The 24,298-nt window shown below is 37.4% G+C and overlaps 7 protein-coding genes across 11 annotated transcripts; 4 read left to right on the forward strand and 3 right to left on the reverse strand.

Moving 5' to 3' along the window:
• Positions 1–320: 320 nt before the first annotated feature.
• On the forward strand, positions 321–2,993 carry LOC118438276 (cell wall integrity and stress response component 4-like). Its single transcript, XM_035858235.1, has 3 exons — positions 321–761; positions 831–1,056; positions 2,245–2,993. The coding sequence occupies exons 1-3, from the start codon at positions 321–323 to the stop codon at positions 2,991–2,993; spliced, it is 1,416 nt and encodes a 471-aa protein (XP_035714128.1).
• Positions 2,994–3,925: 932 nt separating this feature from the next.
• Positions 3,926–5,794, forward strand: LOC110863565 (putative GPI-anchored protein pfl2). Its single transcript, XM_022112910.2, has 2 exons — positions 3,926–4,581; positions 4,664–5,794. The coding sequence occupies exons 1-2, from the start codon at positions 4,162–4,164 to the stop codon at positions 5,588–5,590; spliced, it is 1,347 nt and encodes a 448-aa protein (XP_021968602.1). The 5' UTR covers positions 3,926–4,161; the 3' UTR covers positions 5,591–5,794.
• Positions 5,795–6,639: 845 nt separating this feature from the next.
• Positions 6,640–9,107, forward strand: LOC110859340 (flocculation protein FLO11). The gene is made up of 2 exons (XM_022108282.2): positions 6,640–7,788; positions 7,911–9,107. Exons 1-2 carry the CDS (start codon positions 7,327–7,329, stop codon positions 8,976–8,978), a joined length of 1,530 nt encoding a protein of 509 aa, XP_021963974.1. The 5' UTR covers positions 6,640–7,326; the 3' UTR covers positions 8,979–9,107.
• A 150-nt stretch (positions 9,108–9,257) lies between these two features.
• On the reverse strand, positions 9,258–14,468 carry LOC110859348 (tetratricopeptide repeat protein 25). Of its 3 annotated transcripts, XM_035848825.1 has the most exons (11): positions 12,531–14,468; positions 12,019–12,416; positions 11,788–11,815; positions 11,656–11,718; positions 11,486–11,563; positions 11,301–11,417; positions 10,836–11,093; positions 10,662–10,767; positions 9,892–9,946; positions 9,585–9,771; positions 9,258–9,435 (listed from the first exon to the last, which is right to left on the reverse strand). In XM_035848825.1, exons 1-10 carry the CDS (start codon positions 13,081–13,083, stop codon positions 9,625–9,627), a joined length of 1,803 nt encoding a protein of 600 aa, XP_035704718.1. In that variant the 5' UTR covers positions 13,084–14,468; the 3' UTR covers positions 9,258–9,435; positions 9,585–9,624. The 3 variants fall into 3 exon arrangements, with proteins under 3 accessions (XP_035704718.1, XP_021963987.2, XP_035704719.1); XM_022108295.2 differs by having other exon boundaries at positions 9,258–9,771; XM_035848826.1 differs by having other exon boundaries at positions 9,267–9,771; positions 12,513–12,618.
• A 102-nt stretch (positions 14,469–14,570) lies between these two features.
• LOC110843363 lies at positions 14,571–20,141 on the reverse strand. 3 transcript variants are annotated; one of them, XM_022089329.2, is made up of 8 exons: positions 19,210–19,549; positions 16,339–19,141; positions 16,008–16,262; positions 15,763–15,922; positions 15,503–15,693; positions 15,289–15,436; positions 15,104–15,201; positions 14,571–15,037 (listed from the first exon to the last, which is right to left on the reverse strand). In XM_022089329.2, the coding sequence occupies exons 2-8, from the start codon at positions 16,492–16,494 to the stop codon at positions 14,726–14,728; spliced, it is 1,320 nt and encodes a 439-aa protein (XP_021945021.2). In that variant the 5' UTR covers positions 16,495–19,141; positions 19,210–19,549; the 3' UTR covers positions 14,571–14,725. The 3 variants fall into 3 exon arrangements, with proteins under 3 accessions (XP_021945021.2, XP_035704711.1, XP_035704706.1); XM_035848818.1 differs by lacking the exons at positions 14,571–15,037; positions 15,104–15,201; positions 15,289–15,436; ... (1 more) ...; positions 15,763–15,922; positions 16,008–16,262 and adding an exon at positions 20,006–20,141 and having other exon boundaries at positions 16,504–19,141; positions 19,210–19,287; XM_035848813.1 differs by lacking the exons at positions 14,571–15,037; positions 15,104–15,201; positions 15,289–15,436; ... (1 more) ...; positions 15,763–15,922; positions 16,008–16,262 and having other exon boundaries at positions 16,504–19,141; positions 19,210–19,756.
• A 1,082-nt stretch (positions 20,142–21,223) lies between these two features.
• LOC110863510 (magnesium-dependent phosphatase 1) lies at positions 21,224–22,483 on the forward strand. Its single transcript, XM_035848846.1, has 5 exons — positions 21,224–21,391; positions 21,471–21,527; positions 21,594–21,654; positions 21,719–21,934; positions 22,052–22,483. The coding sequence occupies exons 2-5, from the start codon at positions 21,479–21,481 to the stop codon at positions 22,233–22,235; spliced, it is 510 nt and encodes a 169-aa protein (XP_035704739.1). The 5' UTR covers positions 21,224–21,391; positions 21,471–21,478; the 3' UTR covers positions 22,236–22,483.
• Positions 22,397–23,688, reverse strand: LOC110863509 (GPN-loop GTPase 2). Its single transcript, XM_022112843.2, has 4 exons — positions 23,547–23,688; positions 23,138–23,463; positions 22,918–23,029; positions 22,397–22,835 (listed from the first exon to the last, which is right to left on the reverse strand). The coding sequence occupies exons 1-4, from the start codon at positions 23,608–23,610 to the stop codon at positions 22,495–22,497; spliced, it is 843 nt and encodes a 280-aa protein (XP_021968535.1). The 5' UTR covers positions 23,611–23,688; the 3' UTR covers positions 22,397–22,494.
• Between the last annotated feature and the right edge of the window lie 610 nt (positions 23,689–24,298).

A 24,298-nucleotide genomic window follows, 5' to 3' on the forward strand; every position in this document is an offset into this window, starting at 1 on the left:
TAGGATGGTTTTCTTGGGCTAAACCCTCAACAAGATATATATACATTTGTAATTTGTATGTATATATTTGTGGCGTACATGCGTGCATTATCTCATTAATGTCATTTTGCAATACTTCATACTCATGTCGGCATCCATATGTTCTTCTGATCGACATATTGATATGGCTTGTAAGTAATTTTAATCAATCGATGACGAAATAAATAGACATGCATCTATTTTTAATTGTCAAAGCATAAAGTTAAAACCACAAACAGTTTGATTTTAGGCAAAAGGAAGAAGGTTCACTCGAATTTTGTTTCGGTCCTTTGTGTATAGAAATGGCCCACAAATTTTGGCCACTCTTTGCAATAGTTATATCAACACTAAAAGGCGGGGATGGTTACTTCTTGGACACAAATGGTGATATGGTTGACGGATGGACACAGTCTTGCAGTGGGGGTTACCATAACCGTGAAGATTCTGTCTGTCCCAACGTGGAAATGCCCTCGCTAATTCCGGCGGACGATGTCAATTGTCATGATGGATTTTGGACCCAATGTTATTCCGGTCAACCAATACCAGAATGCTCCATCACGTTACGCAATTCGTCTTCTTCTTTGCCTACAAAAGTTGGAATTTTGGCGTACATAACTGGAGGCGCATCCCTTACGCTCACGGTAACTTCCCAGAATTCGAGCGTGAAAGATATCTTTATATCACACGTTGGATGGACCGATCTCTACAATTTTATTGACATCTCGTCATATTCTCCAGTTCAGGTAACTAATTTTGAATCCTTCTTAACATCGATTGAGAGATCCTACATATGCATTCATTCACTTTTGCAGGAAATTAAAATAACATTGTCGTATCAGCATGTCAGGTATTATTCAGTTCTGGATCAAGTGTTAGTTACTGATGATACTGAGCCTACAACTGAAGAACCATCAACGACCCCCTTATGTTTGTCTTCAAGTCCGACCACGCGAACCTCTTCTGTACCGACACAAACGTCTACACCTGTCAGTGATGGGTCAACCTCTTCGGCGACGGATGATACCACCACATACGCTAGTACTTTCACCACCACAGACCCTAGTACTTTCACCACCACGGACGCTACTACTTTCACCACCACAGACCCTACTACTTTCACCACCACAGACCCTAGTACTTTCACCACCACAGACCCTAGTACTTTCACCACCACAGACCCTAGTACTTTCACCACCACAGACCCTAGTACTTTCACCACCACAGACCCTAGTACTTTCACCACCACGGACGCTACTACTTTCACCACCACAGACCCTACTACTTTCACCACCACAGACCCTACTACTTTCACCACCACAGACCCTAGTACTTTCACCACCACAGACCCTAGTACTTTCACCACCACAGACCCTAGTACTTTCACCACCACAGACCCTAGTACTTTCACCACCACAGACCCTAGTACTTTCACCACCACAGACCCTAGTACTTTCACCACCACGGACGCTTCCACTTTCACCACCACGGACGCTACTACTTTCACCACCACGGACTCTACTACTTTCACCACCACAGACCCTAGTACTTTCACCACCACAGACCCTAGTACTTTCACCACCACAGACCCTAGTACTTTCACCACCACAGACCCTAGTACTTTCACCACCACAGACCCTAGTACTTTCACCACCACAGACCCTAGTACTTTCACCACCACGGACGCTTCCACTTTCACCACCACGGACGCTTCCACTTTCACCACCACGGACGCTACTACTTTCACCACCACGGACTCTACTACTTTCACCACCACAGACCCTACTACTTTCACCACCACAGACCCTAGTACTTTCACCACCACGGACGCTTCCACTTTCACCACCACGGACGCTACTACTTTCACCACCACAGACCCTACTACTTTCACCACCACAGACCCTACTACTTTCACCACCACAGACCCTACTACTTTCACCACCACAGACCCTACTACTTTCACCACCACGGACGCTACTACTTTCACCACCACGGACGCTTCCACTTTCACCACGGCAGACCCTAGCACTTTCACTACCACAGACGCTAGCACTTTCACCACCACAGACCCTAGCTCTTTTACCACGACGGACGCCAGTACTTTCACCTCCACAGAAAGAACCACTTATACCACGGAAGATGTAACAGATACAATCACCACTGAGGAGTCGACTTTCTCTTCCATTATATCATCCTCTACAATTGAGGTATCTACCATTACTTCAACAGAAACATACACAACGCAAACAGATGATGCGAGTACAACCACGACCGTTTGGACAAGCCAAGGCACCCCAGAAACAACAACCACCTCGACACACGGGTCCACAGAGACCCCTTTAACCAGTACGATTAATGCGACACTAACTTCCGAACTACCACAATCTACCGAAACAAGAATCACAAGTCCAGTCACCTTTCCTCCAACATTTATCCCGTCGTCCACTATTCACAGCACACCATCAAATGACAAGGACTGGAAAATCCCAATATTGTTCATTAGTTTGGGGCTTCTGATACTGCTTTGTCTCATTCAATGCTGCATCAAATGCATGCCAATTCAATGGTTAACAAAACCAAAAAGTGAAAGGAATATATCACAAGAACAATATAACGTCAACGCTCAATCTCCGCCGTCACAATACGCATCACCTTATCAATTTAAGAATTTGCCTCACAATTCTCCACTATATCCACATAATAATCCCACGCCTGGACCAGGAATAGGTTTTAAAACAATACCAATCAACTTCAACAGATACCCATCAGAGGTTACTGGCAATAATAACTTTAATGGAGATCCAAGATTAGCTATTCCTTCTCAGCAGCCAATTCTAAATCCTTTAAACAATGCGAGCAATTTTCACCAGGCAAACGTTAACCCGTACCCATATTTTTCTCAAGCAGACATTTCTGCCGAATATGGATATGGAATTGGCCAACAATACTTTCCAAGACTGTCCAGAAGACTTGTTTAAACGTTAACCAAACTGCAGTCGCATGCTTGATTAAACAAAATACATGGAAGAATATTGATCTGTAATGCTGCGTACAAAAATAAATATTTCTATTTAAAAGATCGCATTTCTCCTGAAGAATGAATCAATTATATTCTGAAAGCTTTAGAAATAAAGAGGACATCATTCCATTCAAAACCGCACTAAATGTTTCTAAATAATCAAGGTCCTAAAATGAGATTACAAAGGAGGTTTCCTAGCGTATGTACTTACGATTAGATTTTGATTAAACCAGTGTCAATCTATTTATCACAAGTTTAAGTAGTATAACATTGGCAAAAGATGCTATCTGTCAATGCTCTGGATTGGCGGAGATATTTGCATCCGAAGAGGAGAAACCCTATAGTAAATTTGGAAAGTAGTTTGTCAATTTTAGGATGCATTTTCTCCTCTTTAGATTAAAATATCTCCGCCAATCCTGCGCATTGGCAGATAGCATCTTTTGGCAATGTTATACTACTTAAACTTGTGATAGATTGACACTAGTTTAATCAAAATCGGTGAGCGTAGCATTTTTACTAACGATCTCTATAAAATCTGCACAAGAATCGTGTAGTCAATTCCTTTGCAATATGGAACGTACATAGAGTACATATGAAATACACACATACATGCATACTTCATGTTATTGTTCTATGCAAGCATTTATTGTGCTCCACAATAATATGTTAAACAGACTGGTGAGATCTTTTTCTATTCTACTTTGGTCATGGTTCATGAATATAATATACTCGTGTTTTTAAAAACAAAGTGACATCATAGTGACATCAAAACTGGTGTAAAATGGAAGCCATGTCGAACAGAAAGATAACAAGAAACCATGTAGCAATTAATTGACTACAAGATTTTTGTGTTTGCAATTGATAACCAATGGTCAATGACGACCATTTCATCCATTCGAATGAAGCAGAACAGCTCAGATGCAAAGAAGAATGCCACTATCTACATATGCATTACTGCTGCTGGACTTCCTATATTTTCAAGAGTATCAGAGTAGTCTGTAGTGCCACATGGTTGTTTCGTGAACAATTAAGCAAACGTTCATGCCTGCTTTTTCATACACAATTGAAATCATCAATATTTTTAAAAAGAGTTTACATCACTCCAGTCACTAAAAGTTGTCTTTGTAATGTTCCTTCGAATATATTTCAGTATCATACTTTCACTACCTGTGCACTCTTTCTTTGAGTCCGAAGTGGATCTTGAGCCCATTAATCGAACATTACTTACTCAGATAGGAGACTGTTCTTACAATGAAGCTCAAGAGTTTCAATGTAATACGATGGACGGAATTCCAGAAGAAAGTCGTCGAAATACTCTTGGATTTTGGCATTCCTGCTCTTTTAATTGTGAATTTAGACACTTTAAGCAACCATCTACCATTGAAGCGTCAAGAATAATAATTGAAGCATATCATCATGGAATAGACACAGAAATTAGAGTTGTTGCAAGTTATGATGGAGACTCATCTACCGTGAACTTTACTGGAACAAATTCATGGGAAAATCACACAATTGATTCCACGGTCTTTAATATGACCAAATATAATGTACAGTAACCATACTGAGAAGCTTGTATACATTTAAAACTCATTCATGAATTCATATTTCACATAAAATTGTGATTTTCAGTACATTGCATTCTATATATTCTCATCCCCGGAGAATTTCTCAGTGCTTGACAAGATAAGATTTGACCTCATTGATTTCACGCCAACAACTACAGAACCAACTACATCCACACCCACGCAGTCAACTACTACCACGCCGCCGGAGTCAACTACTACCACACCCCCAGAGTCAACTACTACCGCACCCCCAGAGTCAACTACTACAGCACCCCCAGAGTCAACTACTACCACACCCCCAGAGTCAACTACTACCACACCCCCAGAGTCAACTACTACAGCACCCCCAGAGTCAACTACTACCACACCCCCAGAGTCAACAACTATTACACCCACAAACCCAACTACTACATCCATTCCTACGCAATCAACTGGAACCACCCAAACAACAGCAACCACGCCAACAGAACCAACTACTACAGTTACATCTACCCAATCTACATCCACAGAAAGGCCCACTAGATCCTCGACTACAATATCAAGTCCTACTTCAACCTATTCAACATTTCCCACTGTATCCAGTTCTACAACAGAAGTTTCATCAAATGTTGACTCTGAAAATTTTTGGTCATTTTCTAACGCTGGGTTTATTGCATTATTTGCATCACTCATCCTGATTGGAATTGGTGGCTGCATTCTCTCTTTATTTTATCTTGAAAGAAGAAAACGAAGGAAAGAAAAGTATCTTGAGGACACTCTTGGGCCTGAAACTCCTTATGTAATCTTGCCTTTGCCCTCGACCAGTAACCAAATGAGTAATCAATCGCCAGCAGCCATCAATAGCACAGCAAATCAACTTAGCAATTATGGTTTGACCAAACGACAAGTGGGTGGAGCATCAGAAATATACACCAGAGCCCAAAATCCATCCAGTGTATACAGTTATGGAACAGGAGACTATTTTCCAAGACTGGCTCGAGGAGGAAGTTAGCACAAATAAAGATCCATTGTACGCAGACATGCGAAATTACTTAACCTAATCTGATAGCTAGAGACTATATTCATGTATACATAAAATTCCAGATGGCTTCGGGCCTTCAACGATAACAATGTTGACTGATACTTCACTTTATAGATTTGATATTTCTATGTTGGTCACGGATTGCACTTACTAATAAAATATTTTCGATGTGTGTGTGGCATCTGTTTCGCAATTATAATTTTCGCACATGCATAAACCATGAATAGAGTAGAAATATGCCTATTTACTAAACTACCCTTGCATACGTCGGTCGAGTAGAAGCTACTGTGCAACACCATGGATGAAATTCCCTATCCTGACGACATCAACGGAACGGAAGAGTTTTCACCAAAGACTTTCCAGGGAAGCATGATTCCCCCTCAAATTACCCTGTTTGTTCTGGCTGGAGTTGTACTTTTGGTGTCACTTCTTCTTGTCCTTCAACTCATTGTGACGTGTCTGCGGCGATATTGCATTGGGAGAACTGATCGAAAACTGTTGAAACAACCTCAAGAAAAGAACAGGTCACTGTCGATGATTGCTTCCGCATTTGGAGCTGCCATATCCAAGCGCATGCGAATGGCAAATCCTAATTTCATTAGAAAGGAATCGTCGATGAGCGTCGTTTTGCCTGATTCGGAAATTTCCACCGCAACACAAGAATCCGTCGTCTCTAATGATTCTAGCCACCATGATCATTTTGGAGTGAAAATGGATGACCGTTCTTCCACCACGACTATCAGCAAGGCATTCAAAAGAATTCCTGCAATGCATCGCAGTGGACCACAGGACTTCAAAATTTTCACGGTGACGACAACAGGAGGAGACCAAGAAATTAACAAAAATAACTGAATGAAACGCAATTTATTGTTATCAACTTATCTTGCACAATAAAGTATTGCACAGAATTATTTTACGCATGTCCTGTGTTTTTGTTTGAGAAGGATTAATTTACTTTTACAAACTGATAAAATTCTACGTGAGATGACGTAATCTTACCAAAAATAAGATTGCTTAAGCCTTTCATACTCTATTTACTTGTAATTTATGCACATGCCCATGGTCAGTAAACAAAATCGCGATGTGTTGAATAATTCTGTAATTGGTGATGTTCCAAATAAATGTGAACAACTATTAAAGTTCTGTTGAGGTAAGCAGCATTTTCTGCCAAATTGGGTTATATAATTATTATTTCAATAACATCGACGCGTGTGACCCCTAGGCGCTAAGAGTCGTGAGATATCATCCTATTAATTTGTACCAGAATACCTGAGATTAATGTAATACACCATGTTTTTAAAGCACAGCATAAACTTCATTGGTCATAATTATTTATGGACAATGAAACTGAATCTGATTAGCCACCACATGCGTCATCCTGATTCCTGACCCTGCATTTAGGAACACAAAGAACACAAAAACGGAGAATTGTTACGCTTGACATGTCAATACATTTTTTATACAAAAGCATGAATGATCTTTGGGGATTAACTTTTTATCTCTATCGAACTTGGATCTTGATTGAGAATCTGATCGATAAATATACAAGCTCAAATTTTAACGCGACATGATAAATTTTGTCACCTCCGTGATAGTCTGCATATTGTACCACCACTGTGTAAAATAAAGTACAGCTTTTCTGTACAGTGCTGAACGACAAAAAAGTTTGACATATAAATATAATAAGTGTCCCCAAAACCATTAAAATGCAAGGTGTATATTATAAAAAAATCATTGCTAACCTCGCGACGGTTAATTTGTTTATTGTCCAGATTTTGTGTGCATCAACTCGTACAAATTCGGCAAATTCAGAAGATATAATCATCACCGACCTTACTGAATTTGAATCCTGGTGGGTGATAAATTATGGCATTTTCACAAACATTCTACCACCAGAAATACCCACCAGTGCGAATGCCTGGTATATACATTTCGAGAATAGCCCTACGACATTTAATGTCACATTTTCAATTACCGACAATTCGTGCTACACTACCAGTGCATCCATCGAGTTTAAGTATTACAGCTACAACTCGGCAGCGACCGTGTTTCCTGTAGACCACGCGAGTGGAGATCCATTTTTCCACTTGCCAATTTCTTCCAACAGTGATCAGTGGACCACTAGTGAAACTTTGTCCATCACCTTCGTCGGTGAGCACAATAACCAAGTAAGAATCACACATTGATAAGTTACAAAACTTAATTGTATATTAATAAGGCTGGCCATTTATGCATGTATGTACATACATATGTATTAAAGGGTATTAAAATCTCGAGTTATTTTTTACAGATAACAGTCGTAGGAGAAATTTTGGAAACAGGGTACTTTGCATTTGATGAAATAGTGATCAGAATTGACGGAGCTACAACTGGCTGCACCACGCTAACAACAGAAGCTACAACAACAGAACCAGTAACTGAGGATACAACAGGAACTACGGAAAACACCGAGACGCCGGAGGAAGACATTACCTTGACCATCACGACAGTGGAGACAACTACACAAACGGAGACGGTCACGGATGCATCCACTACCACAGAGTTTGTAACATTTCAACCAACTGTAACATCCACTATAGAGATACCAGCTACTGAGGAGCCTGAAGTTTCAACAGATCCTTCTTTCACTACACAAGATACCACAACTGTCAGCACAGTAACTGCAGAGAGTACAACATTAGAAACAACAACTCAAGACGATGTCACAACAGATTTCACAACGGATTCAACCACGCCAGAGTCAACCTCAAATTCGAGTCCATCCAGTGATTTTACAACGGAAGCCTCGCCATCCACTGGAACCGAAGATCACACGTCTGAATCATCCCCCACAACACCGAACTTATCAAGTACTAGTTTCACGACCACAATTCCGGACATTACGACGACGATAACTACAACCAGAACGACGGATATAAGTTCGACAAGACCATCACCACGACCTACCACAACACAAGCTGGCTCCACGTTTTCTCCAGTGACATCACCCACAAATCCGCCATTTATTACCACCACCAGACGCATGATCCCACAAGAGGGGTTGACCACACAGGAAGTGATTCTGTACATTGTTGTTCCTACCCTGGCGTTAGTGGCAATACTCGCCATTGGATTTTCTTTCCTCTACTTGACTCAGTGTGGGAGTAGAATGTTTTCCAGAAAAGGTTTTCTAGGGAAGTCGTCACATTTGGTGACGCATGGTGCTAATAATGGCGCAAATGCTCGATACCCGGTTGGGGGACACGCAATTCATAATTCTCCATCTTCAGTTTATGAATATCCAAGAGTTCAGACGGATCAAGGAAACACATCTCACAACATAATGAGGAGGTTTCCAATTTCAGTACAACCTCAGTAATATTATCCTTCTGACGTTAGTCTAGTCATACAGTGAGTGACACAACTTTTAACAAATATGAGTAATCTTGTGTTCAAATAAAAATGCCAGAAATATCTAAGATAAAAGCCAATAATTTTGATAATTTAACCATTGTTGTCGAAACAGTGTCAGTATAATGGCGCATTATAGTGACGGCTGCAGGCTTATTTTTTATCAGCTATCTATGCATAAGTACTTCATTGTTCACACCCACAACACAATGCATTCATGCAAAAACAAGTATTACAGTATGATTAGTTCTCATCATTCAATAATCTGAAAGTTCATTGCCAATCATATTTGTCTGAAATAAATACACAGAATTAAGAGCAAGTATACCGTTAAAATAAGTAATACCTGGCGTTGTTATTTACCTAACTGTTCATGAGTGTCTATTATCAATTCTGACAGAGGGAAGTGCTCATATTTAGCAATTCTGTAACAATTTATGGCTTGAGTTATACAATGTGTTTCATATTTAACTGAAAATTGTTCAACTTTGTGAAATTTTTTAGAAGTTTTTTAGGTTCTGAGTTATGATAATCGCTATTAATGTTCAATTAGATATCGCCAAGACTGGCATACCAGTACGATAAAAGTACTCGTTCTTGTATATGTGTAGGTTCTAATTTCTATTGACTTTGTTGTTCATAGTCAATCTTGGAGTAGACACGAATGAGGTTTGACCGGCTTTGTCCGCATTCACAGATTTAACGCGATTATGGTTTGCTGCTGGAACTGTCGAAGGTGGCTGCTGCGACGAGGAATTGAGCTAAAACGTAAAAGTTTCATTATTTCTCAGCTCATTATTGAAACATTGTTCGGTTGTAACGTTTGTTTGCTTGTTTGTATCTTTATTACTGTCTTTCCCAATTCATTGCATATATCGTACCTTGGCAAGCAAGCTGTTGTTATTGATCACATTGGCCATCATTTTCCTAGAATACCTATTTTAATAGACAACAAATAAATGTTGCCAAACATTAGATACTATTTTGGCAAAAGTTTAATCAGATCAAAATCAAATATAAATGCATCAAGTAACGAGTCAAATGCAAAAAAAAATCAAGTCTAACGTGCTTTACTCCGAGCCAGTCTTACACCCGTTACCCAACCCGTGTGATCTGATTGGAAATTTAACTCGATTCAGAGTTTTTAAGACCAGTATGGGGCAAAATATTTTTAGCTGCATATTAACAAAATTAACACAAATTTTCAGTTATCCTAGGCTAAATTTTTAAAATCGGAATTTACTGACCTGACAATTTACTGACCTCCGATATAATTTTACAGTAAGTATATTTTATATCCAAGAGTAACTATTTTACCAAGTCGTCTCAGCTTTCTCCCATTGCAGTTCATTTCATATGTATGATATTATTTCGTTTGAAGCTTTCTCCATCTCATAAATTTCAGGCTATTGTGACCATTTTAAAAATTGTTCAAAATATCCCAGCATGACACCCACTAGGTCACTCTGTTCTCTGATTTTCTAATCTTTCAAGTAATATGTACAAGCCACTAACAATTGCCAATGCAATCACAGAACTGCAAGTCAATTGGCTATAGGATTTGTTTGAAGAACAAAATCTTCAAAAAGACTGACAGAAGGTATGGGTGGAACATAAGTCCTGGCTCGGGCTAAAATCTGTGCTTACTCACAATGGATTTTGCTGCCTCCAAAACTTTTCTCTGTTCTCCAAATAATTTAGTCCGTCCTTTGCTGTCTCACGCAATTCTTCAGCATGTCCCATTTGCTGTTTTACATCTATTTGGAAAGAACGTTGAATAAATATTTACGAAAGTCATTCGTAACCATTCTAAACTTCTCTGAACCTGATCGATGAATAAACTTTGCCAAATATTGGTGATCCATGTACATTTGTCCGAGCACTTCGCGTGTAATCCATTGATTTTTTTGCTTGGATTGTGCTTTGGTCAGTGAAATGGTTTTATCACCAAACCTCCTCCGGAGAATGTTCACCAGCAAGTCCTCGTCTTTGCAGGTGCTCACTGCCTTCCGCTTGCTTTCCTGGAGTTCCTCAATTATGGACAGGATTTCATCCAAATTACTCATCTGAGTTGCCGTACGGCCTGTAGAGTTCAGGAGAATTTAATTCGATTTTTATCAGATAGACTTGCTACGTGTGTAGCTAATTGGGCAATTATTTATATAGCAGTCAGTGTAGCTACATACATATATACGCGTACGTATGCTGAGTAGTTTCGCGTAGCAGGGAACAATTTAGCTAATTAAATTAATGCCACGATTTGTTGGCACGAACAAAAGGTTGAACTTACTCCCAATAGCTCTTTTGATGGCGTCCTGAGATTTCTGTACTCCAATCCGGAAACATTCCATATCCTTTCTGAGTCGGTATCCTTGATGGAAAGCTATCAATGACTTTTCGAACTCACCTGAAAAAACACTGGTGGTGAAGCAATTGGGAAAAAAACCAAAAAACCCCATTAATGTTTTTACTTACCAAGTTGGTACAAGGCCTCAGCATAATGATACAGACCCTGGATAAATGTCTCATTTTTCCCTAAAGATGTTTCCGCATCTTAAAGCATATACATAATTGTTAAGCGTCATTATTTTTCTTTTTTTGCTAAAATTTTTATGAGCAATGATTTTTGGGTAGCAAGACTTTACCTTTTAAAGCTGAATTGGCGTCACCGAGCTTAATGTGACACTGACTTCGTGCCACCAATGCACCTTATTTTTACATTAAAAGTAGGTCAAAGTTTCGGTCGTAAACAAGAATGAAAATACAAAAGAATGTACCCTTGTGTGTTGGTTGTAGCTCTAACGCCTGTAATAAAAATATAGGCTTTTTTAATAAATTTTTACTCACAATGCCCCACTCCGCATTTACATATGCAATGGATGATATTTTATTGTGGATTCTTATTATTTTATGATGCATAAAAATATTTATTTACATATGTGCTAATGTGCTGCACATGATTTTGCCCTGTGACGATAAATATTTATTTGAGATGCATTAATGTGAACCTTATTTAAAGTGGCAAGCGCAGCCTGTGGCGTTTTTCTAACTTTCAGCTGATACAACGCTTCGACGGTCAGCATTGACGCCAAATATTCCTCGCTGCTCATGAAATCAAGCGATAATCGCATTTTTCGTTCCCTTTTCTTTTTCGCTTTCAACGACTGCTTGATATCCCTCGACCCCAGTGTCACCGCTGCAGCCCGGTCCTTGTCCGTGTACTCTTCCTCCCGTTTCCGCTTACGGATTCGTCGAACCCTTTTATTCGCTGTGATGTTCGACGTCGCCGCCGCCGAAGACTGTTTTTTCTTCTCCTCTTCTGCATCTTGAGATGCCAGCGACATTTTCCGAATTTCTAGTAATAAACTTCCTGAAGTGGAACGAGTCGGGCGTTTTATCGGTACCCCTGCACAAAAAAGATCCAATCTCAATTGTGTTTTCTACTGAGGTCAGGATACTCGATTCGTTTGAAAATAATAAATAATGCAATCGAATCTACTACCTTATGCAAAAAAATCACCTTTTACTTTCTCCCGTGACCCATTAGGGAAAACTTCGGAACTCATACTAATTTCTCCTCCTGGTCCTTGTGCAAATTCAACTTTTTTAACTCCACCCCTGGTCGAATCCTTTGTACTGTTTTCCCGTCTTTCCAAGTTTGTCACAGGCAAGTTTTTACTTTCAGAGGGCAAGTATTGTGCTGCTGTTTGGGTTTGATTATTGGGCTCTGCTACGGATTGGACCAGATTATTGCTGTCCCATTTCAACAACTTTCCGTCGTCTCCACTCTCACCTCCTGCAGGACGGGCGTTAGTGTTGGATTGGAGAAAGTTTGAGGATGCGGGGACACTATTAGCAGAGCCAAAAGCACCGGCCTTTTGTGTTGCTGGTGGCGTTTGAGGTGTGGGCACACCAAGATTGCCCACACTGCCATTAATTCGATTATTATTTGAAGGAATGCCTGGGAGTGGGGACGAGGATAAATCAATGGAATCTTTGTCCTCGTCATCGTCCGAACCTCGCCACATAGAGAGATCTAATTTTCCACACAATTTTATTTCTGTCAATGCCATTTCCGCTTTGCCTTTGTGCAAAAGAAACTGCACTCTCTATTATGCGAGCTCAATAACAGCCATCATTTATCTCTCTCTAGGCACTCTTGCAACGGAAACTGCAAATTTCTCTTTCAAAACGACCAGCGAAAATAGGTAATAATGGGGAAGGAAACTGGTGGTGATATTGTCACTATATGTATGTAGCTAGCTTACTGGGCGTTATATAAGATCTACATGTATGTATAGACACAGACAGGTATAAACTCTGAAAGTTTACTTATATTTCAAATAAGTTCCAATTCTAATTCTGCTGAATATTATGTGGTGATTTATATGGAGTCCAAAAAACTAAAAACACCAAGGGAAGAAGTTGTGCAAAGAGGTGGGCGAATTCTCGATTTTGTATAGTACGCACTGCTATATATGTGCATACATTCATCAGTTCATCCATTTTGGTATGATCGATGCTACTTATTTGCAGGATGAGTGGAAGTTTCATAGACCATATATCGTCATTTACGGAGTATGGCGAAAAATACGCCACCACGATTGGCATAGAACCATACCCACATTATCGAAAAAACTTTCTCTCGACTTTCTAGAGAGAGAAAGGTGAGGTCGACTGGATTATTTTACGGAATGCAGCAGTGATATTCTTTCTTCGGGGTTGGACAATTGGCAGTGGCACAATCTTTGTCAAAAATATTGGTGAAAGCATCGCATTGTCCACAAGCGTTGCACGTAGCGATGAAAAACATTAAATTTGTAAACTCGCCTCATTATTAGTTTGTGCTTTAAAATTAAAGACATTTCTTCATAATAAATGCATGTAAAATTGTCTTTGATTTTAATGCTCAAACCATAATTGGATGCATGAATCTAGAATCTAGGGGCTTTATCGTGTAATATGTCTACATATGGAATAAGTCTAATAGCTAATTGTATGTAATTACCAGATTTATTCCAACTAAAAGGCATTGGTTGCCAAAATATTCTTGTCCAATTGAGTGAGTGAACCATCACAAAAAATAATGCATTATATTATCCTGCAATATTAGTCGGTGCTGATAGTAAGCTTTGTAATGTCTCAAAAGTAAAAAAAAAACACATTTTCGAAAGACATGTACCACCTAAGTTTAGTACTACACGCTTAAAAATGCCCTCGGTAAATAAGGGTAGGCGTACTCAAATTTAAGTACATACGTAGCGAGTTTGTAACTACGAGAGGTCCCCACTGGTTTTAAGTACATAGTGGGTACTAAAAGAAAATAAGGACATTCCCTTTACCAAGAGACTCTGCAATATCTTTGTTCTGTTACAACTACATAATGAATTTAAATATGATGAAGCAATGGTAAACAAGAAATCAAGTACTTGATACAAGTACGCCAGTCCTCAAACTAAATCTTTTAAGACTTCACAAATATATGCCATGCGTACTGAAATTAAATATGCCAGAAATGAATTAGAACATGTATACAATACAATTATCTTAGGCCGTCCTTAAGTTTCATTTGAACAATTACAATTTATTTTAGTTTATATTTGTACTGAAAATTACAATTAATCACGATTTTATCACAAGGTAAGCGTTAATTGTAAATTTAATAACGTATCAAATAATTCTTAAATAAATTAATATCATAAATAATTTTACATTCTACTGCACAAATGCTGCCAACTCCTTAACACTAGACATAACTGGACAAATAGGCTTCATTTTATAAATTACATAGTCTAAAAATTGCCACGCTCCGTAACATGTAGTCGGAAATTCAATGTTAAACACATAGAACGACTTAAATGCTAAGTCAACTGCTTCCATTACACTTGTGCATTTCACAATTTTCCGTTTGAAAATGACCAGAAAATCTTCGAATATTAAGGATTCCTTGCTACCAACTAAATACACTTGAGGGTACAGATCCAATTTGTTATCCAGAAATTCGTTGTATTTTGGCTCAGAATTGACCTGTAATAAGTATATTATTTTAAAAATTTATTACAAAATTCAATACATGTCACAAAAATAATTTACCATAATAAATGATTCAACTGAACCAAGAAGCGACGTCTTTTTACTTTTTGGCCGAATCAAGTAGGCTAGTAAAAATAGCGCTGCAATTGATGGATTTTCTGCAAGCATAAAAATAATGAAAAATTAGCGACAGTCAAACAATATAGCTGAGTTAATAAATAAAATTAAAACAACAAATGCAACACCTTCAGCAGCTTTCTCTCCAATAGTCAGGGTAGTTGCACACTTCTTAATACTTTTTGAGTAGATTAACAATTTTGAAGCGGTATCTTTCCATTTAAAAAACAAATTATCTGAGGCCAATGGGTAAATTTGATCGAAATCGTTTTGAATCTGAAATTGAATAGCATAAATTTATCTTAGAGCATACTATTAAAATGTTACGTAAATAAAACTGACTGCGCCATCGATGTCGAAAAGCCTGGGCCATGCTAAGACAATATTTTCAAAGCTGTCTTTGTTTATCCGGAATATTTTAGACCGCTTCTTGAACGATTGGTTAAGTTTTTCAAAGATTTTGGCAGGGGGTCCCCTATTGGCCTTCAACCATTCTTGGATGGACAGAAATTCCTCCTGGCTGAGTTCGTCGTCTAAATTATTAAATTAATTATCTTTAATTCCATAATATACTTAAATTCTCATATTCAATTTAGGCTAACCTTCAATTGCCATCTCGAGTTTCTCATTGCATATTTTTGGGATGGGTCTATTAGCTTGCCAAAAGTTAACAAAATACGATTGTATGAACCCTGATGGTCGTTTGCTTGTCCTTTTTCCGCTTGAATTTTGGAAAGTGCAGGAAGGCGTAAAGAACGCGTCCTTAAAAATATATTAGCATACATATTACGTTTTTATACATAGTGGTTGCTAGCTATTTATATAGAGAATTTAATAATAATAAGACCTTCAAATTCAATCTTTCATCCTCCGTCATATATGGAAAAAGTTGTTCCACTATGCAGTCTGCCAATTGTCGTCTTTGGTCTGTACTAGGGCGTGTGGAGCTTGTCTTATTCATTAAGGCGAGGCACGTTATGGAGACTAATTTTTTCCGCAGCGAAAGTTGTAACGGGTTCCTGGAGTCAGCAATTCCTATAATTTGGGATCCGTGATTGGTTCTAGTATTTATGTCGTGCTGCTTAAGAAGAGTTTTGATGTCCTGCAATAAAATTAATAATAATGTAAATAATGAAATAAATATATTTCCTATATAGATAGAAGAATTTTCTAATTACCACGATATCTGAGTCTTCATCATAAAATAATTTTCTCTTCCTAGATCGTTTATTACTTGAGACTGGATAAGGATTCTGAGAATCTCCAACTGAACTGGAATTATGTAGCGCGTTGGGTGGAAGTAGTTGGTACTGAAACTTATGAAAAATGTGCATTAGTAATTATTTCATTGAATTATTAATTATTTGTAAGGCAGAGAAATAAAAAAACTTGGACTTTTTACATGCAACAGTGGTTTGAGCAAGTCAATTTCTTCTACTTGCTTCAAGTCAAATTTTTCACTTTCCTCCACTTTATATGCATTATAGTGCTTGGAGAAAGATAAAGTTTTTTGATATTTAAATAGTATCCTAAATATATCCTGCATTCTAATAATAGCAATTACTTGTCCAAATAATGGAAGCTCGTTGCAAGATTCGAAATCAATCGCAAGATAATCATTTACAGATATTTTTAACCCTTTAACAGAAATGCGGTCAAATCTCGAAATTGGATCATTAGGATTAACGTGCGGCAGAAAGTCAAATAAATTACCAATTTCAATCTTTGCGAATATTTCTTCTGAAATAGGATACGTTTCAATTGAAAATCCCTTATTTTCGATCAGCCTATAACTTAATAACAATTGATTCCTAGTTGATACAGAACCAGTTATATTTTTAAAATTACACCCTATTTTTGCTACATGTTTAAAAAATTTGTGACGAGCTTCAAATCGCATTGCCCAATAATAATGAAGAGGACCAATTTGTTTTATTGCTGCAGGATAATGAAGCATATGATGATGTTTTGGGCGCAAACACTTATTGGTCAACTTTTGATATAAAAAATGGTGATCGCTAATAATGACTTTTAAGTAACTTAGCGATTGGGCAGAGATAACTGGACTCATAATAATGTCCATAATCTCCATGAATATTAGAAACAACTCCCAATGCGTATCATTTTCACAAAACTGGTCTGCAAATATCAGGCAAAAACTTTGTAAAAGGGTAAATGTTTGGCCTGCTGAAAGGCCTAATAAAGAGTCAGAATTCATTATCATTCGCTCTGATAGTTCATTAGGACAATCTTTCTGCAGATGCTGATAATTGAATGATGTTATTCTAAAATTGATTTGTTCCAAAGTTAGGCTACCTGAAGAAAGTATTTTTTGAAGCATCAATTTAATATTAATGGGTGCCACCCCTTCCAAGACATCGTGCATAATATCGGGACAAACATTTTTAGTTACATGAAAATTTGGGATATCATTAAAAATTGAGGAAGTTTTTATTCCAGTTAAACTTAGAGTTTTCAACTCTAAATCTGTCTGGTAATTGTCAATATTTCTACGAAATAAATTATTTTCAGTACACAAAGTGAGGCAACGATACCTTGGAAGTATACAAAAACGACAGGGATAATTTGAAACAAAGGATTCTGTGAAACCAAAAACCTGATGAAGGCCGAGATTGTCGCCGGTAACCTGCCCTAGCACAATTTTTACCTCACCTTCGTAACTGTCGGACTTAATAAAAATAGGATTTTGTGACAACTCTGAGAATTCTGAAACTGTTTTAGCTAAAATTTTTGAGATCGGATAAGATTGTAATAATTTAGTCTTAAATGAACAACATAGGAAAATATTTTCTAATTGAGACGCATGCTGTGGTGCAGCATTCAAAATTGAATAGTAACAATTTCCTAATTTATGTACGCCACGCCGTGATCCCAATGGGTTGCATACCTCTAATTCATCATAGTAAAATAGGATTAACACTACTGGAATTCGTGACTGCAGAATTAAATTTCTAAACAAATTACCAGAAACTGGGGAACTAAGAACTCCATTCTGTACATCGTTGTTTACTTCTAGAATAGAACGCATGACTCCTGGCATGGCAAGAACTTTCTCTAAGACTTTAGTGATTGGTACATAATGATACTTATCAAATTTAACTTGTGACTTCAATTTTACAGTAGCAAGACGAGAGCCCAAAACTACTTCTTCCGGTTTAATAAAATAACCGGTATCAGTTAAATATTTTTGAAGCAAATAGTCTGATTTTACCATTTCAAAAGGGTTTCGCAACTGGTCTAAATAATTGGGTAAATCATTAACTTCACTACAAGTAAATTTGCCTATAAAATTGACTACGTCGTTAAATAATTGGGAAATATTGGAAATAATTTCGTTGCAAATTGAAAGCGAAAGTCGGCCACTACTTTTTAATTGTACGACAAATTTGACAGCTTTCTTTTTAATTGCTAAAATCAGGTTGTCAAAATCTATTGGAATCGAAAATTCGGCGGGGGCTTCTATTTTAGGAGAAGCATCTGGATTTGAGGTTTCTATTTCTGGAGAAACATTTGAATCTAGAGGCTCATTCTCTAAAACGGAAGGTGATTTTAAACTACTGTTTGTCAAATATTGGTCTAAATGTTTATTTATGTGACTTTTAAAATCTACGAATCTCAACAGACTTTTTTCACAAAATAAACATTTCCAGTTTAAGTATCTTTGTAATAATAAATGTTGATATTTTAAATGCCACCAAATATCTGCCCATGTGGCTGGCAAAGTATTTTTACAAATTGTGCACTTTACCTGTATCGGCACCTCCGACGTATCGTGTGTAGCAAGTTCTATGTCACCTGATGAATTGACTGTGACCGCAATATTTTCAAGGGGCCATTTTCTACCAAGACCGCCCTGTATTTGAAGACGATGACCAAGGGGGGGTATAATTTCAGCCAATGTGCTGCTCAACGTCCCGGAATGGAGCAAACTTTTCAGGATATCGTCAGTTAGGAAGTTTTCTGTAAAATTATGAACAGTCAATAAATTTAACTGCTAGATTAGTTATTTTGTTCAAATTGTGTTATACCTTTTAACGTAACCTTGTACTGCTCCAAATTCTCTTCTTCGAGAACAACAAATGTTGTTTCGAGCACTTCCTCCATTTCTAATTATTTAATTGAAGTTATATTTTTTTAACGAGTCGACCATGCCGTGCGAGTGTTCCAGCTCTACTGCCAGATTTTCTGAGAGCGCTTACAGAATAAAATCTCAACCGCCACTTTTCTGCATCATAATTCCCCATTTGATTTCAATACATATTCATCAAAAAATAGGACGGAATGGTATTAAGTTTCAGTACGCATGGTGCATTCTTTTCTATGAATAAACCGGCTATTAATATAGGACGGATTGTAGATTTGTGTGCATTTTATTTAAGTACGATATGCGTTTTTAATTTAAAGACCTATAAATATGCACAAGTACTTATATGTATGTCAGATATATTTAATTAAATTTTAGTACGCCCCCATACTAAACTATTTTTAAGCGTGTAGTAAATATTACCTGCGATTAAGTACAATGAGATTCCCTATATATTTAGTTTAGAGTATTTTCCTTCCTGGCTGGTGGTCAAACATTTCTTTCACCACAAAATTTCTCGCGAGGAAGACTAATTAATGGACAATAACAATGAAACAGCAAGGGGTGAGGTACGATAATTTATTAGTGTAATAAGTTATAGATGTCTATATATGTATACGGTTGGTACATCTATTTACGTATTTGCGCCCGCTTGTTTTGTGGTTTAAATATACTTAATTATCATTTGCTTATATGTACACTAAATGAACAGAGTGTTGCGAATGATTTGTAATACCAACCTTGTCGAAACAAAGCAAAGCTTTTGCTAGATTTCCATTTCTGGAGAACATCAACCCTTCGTTGAGAAAAGTGGTGAAAGTTCTTGGTGGGACGGGGCAGCCTTTTCTCCTCTTCTTCTTAAACTCTGTTTTCTGCATGATTCTAGAATATTTCGGAAATATTTCCTATGCACTAAATAAATTATGTAAAGAATTACAAAATACGTAAGATTTTTTTACAATTTGTTAAAAAATTTATCTCCCGTTAACTTTTCGCAAATGAATAGCTAGTCGGAAGGACAAGAAAGGAAATGAAAAGAAAAGCAAAAGCTGCGGCATTTATATATAGACATCGGGAGACTCATGTCTTGTGTCGGTTTAAAAAAATTGGATCCATTTAATATCCATTTCGGAGGTGGGGCAGAGATGATGGAATTCTTAATCGATTGTCATAAATCGTTTACATTGAGTATAGCAATAGAGTAGCAATAATAGTCTGTCGTCAGCATATAGCCGTCGCCAGTCAGAGAGAAAAGCATACAGCAAGACATGACATAAGCGTCGTTGGTTTCATGCAAGATAAATAAGGATGAGTCGCCATCACATTTTCTTATTCAGCCCATGTATCATGCTGACGGCAGAGAATATAGTGTTGCCAGTTTTGCACGAGAGTCAGTAATTTGTTCTGATTGTCTGTCTATCAGCCCGAAACGGAATCGCATGACTTTGTGTAATCAAAACGCGACCGTCAAAACTGTCTCGCTTCGTTGATAATAATATATTAACAATCTATGCTATCATGCAAATCATGTTCTAGGTAAATATTTACAAAACGTTTACATATCCTAGTTATTACCAATGTTAAATACATCATCTTTTTGAGTGCATGAAAGGCAAAATTCTTAAGCAACTGTTATCCAATTTGCTGCAATGTTTTGAATGCAACCCCAACACTTTTACCATTACACATTTAGCAGACATTTAAGCCTAGCAGATCTTATGAGCAGATCGAAGACGTCCAATCATAGTATTTCGAACAATTAGACTTTCAGGACACCCTGATGTGTAGAAGAACGACTGGCACTTACAAAAATTAGAATTAAAATCAAAATTAAACGAATCTCTCCTTGTACTTTTTTGGCCAGAACTTGACCTCTATCCTTACATAATTCATAATATGTCATAATATTATTCCATTGAAAAAGTTTCCCTGAGATTCACAGATATAATATATGTACTTCAGACTTCATGGTGGTTTGGTGGTATTGCATTTGCATTGATTGCAGGAGTCAACAAAGACGATGAAAAATAAGCCAAGTTTTGTGGGGAAAGCGAAGCAAAATCTCATCCATTCCCGAATATGAACATGACAACACCTGGCAGCCAGCTACGAATTAATTCCCAATTGTAAATTGCATCTATTTTGTCAGAGATTTCTACAAAATAAATAGAATTATATATTTCAAACTCAAAATTCTTGTTTAAGTCAAAAGAATGGGAAGCCAGCCTCCACAAAAGCCTGGGCTGGTTGTTTTCGACCTTGGTAAGTCAAGACAATATGAAATATGATAAATGATTCAAATCATTCCAAATTTTGTTGTTTTGCTAGATTACACCCTTTGGCCATTTTGGGTAGACACACATGTCACTCCTCCATTCTTTCTTAAAGGGTATGAATGATATCTATATATTTATCTGATAAGTTGGTATAAATAAATTCTTGGGTTATTTTAGGCCGAACATTGTAGATTCTGATGGGCAAACAGTGAAACATTATCTCGAAGTTCCTCAAGTTTTGGAGTTTCTAAAAAATGAAGGCATTCCAATCGCCGCTGCGTCCCGAACTAGTGAAATTTCTGGTGCTAATCAACTCCTGGACCTTTTTGGATGGGACAAGTATTTCAACTATAAAGAAATTTATCCTGGATGTAAACTCCATCATTTCAAAGTGTACAATAATGATAATATATACAATTTACATTACATTAATTAGCTCAATGTTTTTATCCCCCGCAGAAAACATTAATTTTATTGATAATTGATTAACGAAACAATATATTATTGTAGATTTCAACGGGAAACAGGACTCCCATACACTTCTATGATATTCTTTGATGACGAAGAAAGAAATATTCGAGATCTCAGCAAAGTGGGGGTACACTGCGTATTTGTCAAGAAGGGGGTGGACATGAAATTAGTCAAAGATGCGTTACTCGAGTTCCCTAAAAAGTTCCATCCGCATACAAAATAATGATTGCCGACAATGCCGACTCTATAAAACACATTGCTTTTATAGTTTCTTTTAGCAATGTACAAAACTAAACGAAAATAGTTGCGACAAGCAAAATTTGCAAAATTTTATCATATATACATACATGATTTTTATAAGTAAAGCAAACAGTAGACTTGTACTACTTGTAAACGTCTTTATATAAATAACCCTTTATTTATTGGACCAATTACTTAAAGAGAAAATAGAAACAAATTATTAAACAGAAATACATATCTTGTTAAATTGACCAAATCCTTCCAACAGCCTTGTCGACAACTTTAGCCAACCGGTTTACAAGGTCATCGTTCTCCACATCCAATGGGTGAAAAGACACCAGACTATAATTTTCTATAACCTCTGCAATTGATACGTTCAAGGCGTGGTACTTTTTCATGCGCTCATCTTCTTCAAGTGAATTCACAATGTACGAAAGATCCAACACATCCGTGTAGTAATCCAAATTGAAGGGAAGTCTTCCATATTTTTCAGCCAGGTCAACTTTTGTTAATACATTGAGATGAGGAGTGCTGATATGAAGCATCGTAGTTAAACATGTTAAAAGGCACGAAATATATTTTCCTAGAATATTCAAGAGTTTTCAGTATTTAGATAATCAATCACACGGCTTCAGTCTATCATACTAGTTTGACTACTACTGTACCTGGATCAGAACAATAATGGGAATCCATTAAGTTTAAAGTGCAAAGAGTCATTTGTTTTTCCAGCTTTTTCACCATGCTTTTTACAGCCTCAACATGAGTATAAAGCTCAATCTAAATTAGATTTACAATTAGAAAGTTGTACCTTTATAAGAGAATTCGGTCTAGCTTCGAGACATTAATTAATTAAAACTAATTAATTGTATTTTCTTTAACTACTACCTGTCCAGGCATGTCGAAAAGAACCCAACAAGGCTGTTTGTAATCAGCTAGTTCAAATTCTTTTTTGATGGCATTTATCACACATTCCTCAAAGTTGTCATTGATAAATTGCATAGCATAAATTAGAGATGCGTTGGGTCCAAGATTCATTCTTTCCATTACGTCTTCCACAGTTACGAGTTGACTAACATCCAAGTCCACCTTGTACGGCAGTAAATCATTTCCAGGGTCGAGATTAACTCGCTTTACGTTAGACTTTCCATATTGTTGACATAAAAATTGGCCCATTCGGTTACAGTATGTGGTTTTCCCACTTCCCGGCGGACCTGTGACACAAAAGGCATGGTCTACAAAATGTTTTTTTTGCTGTTTCCATCATTCAAAACGTTTCAACTTTATAATTAATTACCAATAACAAGTTGTCCGTAAATCTTGAAGGGTCGATTAACCGACATCACAGTTGTTTCACTCATGTTGCTATATTTTCAGTATCTCACTGATTTACTAATCAATCAAGGGATCGCAAATTCGCTATCAGTGTCTCAGCTACTTCTTCCAACAATGATTTTTCAAATCTCTTCAACCCGAAGCCGAAAAGGATTGGGAGATCGGTGCACCTGCTCCCATGAATTGCGGCTCCTAAAACTCTGGTAGCAAGTAAGATTTCGGGTTTTTCGACGCCAAATAAAACTTTTATGTCATACACCACGTCTTGTTCCTTATTGTCCTCGCCACTAGGAACGTCAGGAGCAAACTCTTTACGGAATTCAACAAGTGTCCCTGCACTGCCGGCACTAACTTCGCTAACGATAATGAAGAAACGATTGGTGTAAGCATGAACCACAACACTGACCTTGCTAATTGGGGTCACGAATGCTCTTGTCTTAACTGGAAAGGCAGTAGTAGTGGAGTTACCGGTAGCAGACATGATACCACATGATATTTTTATTTCACAAAAAAACAAGCAGCTAATATGCAATAATTGCTGTTAGTACTCCTTACTCCCGAGTGCCTAGAATCATTTAGAGATTTCTCGAAATGCAATACTCAATTTGTTATTTAATTAAATAATTTTAACAAGAAGTCTTCAAATATTTGTCGTATTTTATTTTATCGAGATTGAGAAGAAATGAAATGTGATGAGAAATCAGCGGCTTGTAA

Source organism: Folsomia candida, unplaced genomic scaffold (assembly GCF_002217175.1).
Source record: "Folsomia candida strain VU population unplaced genomic scaffold, ASM221717v1 Fcan01_Sc001, whole genome shotgun sequence".
NCBI classification, from domain to species: domain Eukaryota; kingdom Metazoa; phylum Arthropoda; class Collembola; order Entomobryomorpha; family Isotomidae; genus Folsomia; species Folsomia candida.

What these genes read in the sequence shown, in the direction of transcription:
- LOC118438276 (XM_035858235.1), top strand. Translation starts at nt 321, where the DNA reads ATGGCCCACAAATTTTGGCCACTCTTTGCAATAGTTATATCAACACTA. An exon ending in CGTCATATTCTCCAGTTCAG is followed by an intron (nt 762 to 830) that starts GTAACTAATTTT and finishes TCACTTTTGCAG; the next exon opens with GAAATTAAAATAACATTGTC. An exon ending in TGATACCACCACATACGCTA is followed by an intron (nt 1,057 to 2,244) that starts GTACTTTCACCA and finishes TTACTTCAACAG; the next exon opens with AAACATACACAACGCAAACA.
- LOC110863565 (XM_022112910.2), top strand. Translation starts at nt 4,162, where the DNA reads ATGTTCCTTCGAATATATTTCAGTATCATACTTTCACTACCTGTGCAC. An exon ending in TTAATATGACCAAATATAAT is followed by an intron (nt 4,582 to 4,663) that starts GTACAGTAACCA and finishes TGTGATTTTCAG; the next exon opens with TACATTGCATTCTATATATT.
- LOC110859340 (XM_022108282.2), top strand. Translation starts at nt 7,327, where the DNA reads ATGCAAGGTGTATATTATAAAAAAATCATTGCTAACCTCGCGACGGTT. An exon ending in TCGGTGAGCACAATAACCAA is followed by an intron (nt 7,789 to 7,910) that starts GTAAGAATCACA and finishes TATTTTTTACAG; the next exon opens with ATAACAGTCGTAGGAGAAAT.
- LOC110859348 (XM_035848825.1), bottom strand. Translation starts at nt 13,083, where the DNA reads ATGGCATTGACAGAAATAAAATTGTGTGGAAAATTAGATCTCTCTATG. An exon ending in CGCTTGCCACTTTAAATAAG is followed by an intron (nt 11,816 to 12,018) that starts GTTCACATTAAT and finishes TTTTTATTACAG; the next exon opens with GCGTTAGAGCTACAACCAAC. An exon ending in CGCCAATTCAGCTTTAAAAG is followed by an intron (nt 11,564 to 11,655) that starts GTAAAGTCTTGC and finishes ATATGCTTTAAG; the next exon opens with ATGCGGAAACATCTTTAGGG.
- LOC110843363 (XM_035848818.1), bottom strand. Translation starts at nt 19,285, where the DNA reads ATGGAGGAAGTGCTCGAAACAACATTTGTTGTTCTCGAAGAAGAGAAT. An exon ending in GTACAAGGTTACGTTAAAAG is followed by an intron (nt 19,142 to 19,209) that starts GTATAACACAAT and finishes ATAATTTTACAG; the next exon opens with AAAACTTCCTAACTGACGAT.
- LOC110863510 (XM_035848846.1), top strand. Translation starts at nt 21,479, where the DNA reads ATGGGAAGCCAGCCTCCACAAAAGCCTGGGCTGGTTGTTTTCGACCTT. An exon ending in GCTGGTTGTTTTCGACCTTG is followed by an intron (nt 21,528 to 21,593) that starts GTAAGTCAAGAC and finishes TTGTTTTGCTAG; the next exon opens with ATTACACCCTTTGGCCATTT. An exon ending in CCTCCATTCTTTCTTAAAGG is followed by an intron (nt 21,655 to 21,718) that starts GTATGAATGATA and finishes GGGTTATTTTAG; the next exon opens with GCCGAACATTGTAGATTCTG.
- LOC110863509 (XM_022112843.2), bottom strand. Translation starts at nt 23,610, where the DNA reads ATGAGTGAAACAACTGTGATGTCGGTTAATCGACCCTTCAAGATTTAC. An exon ending in TTACGGACAACTTGTTATTG is followed by an intron (nt 23,464 to 23,546) that starts GTAATTAATTAT and finishes TTTGTGTCACAG; the next exon opens with GTCCGCCGGGAAGTGGGAAA. An exon ending in CCATTATTGTTCTGATCCAG is followed by an intron (nt 22,836 to 22,917) that starts GTACAGTAGTAG and finishes TGAATATTCTAG; the next exon opens with GAAAATATATTTCGTGCCTT.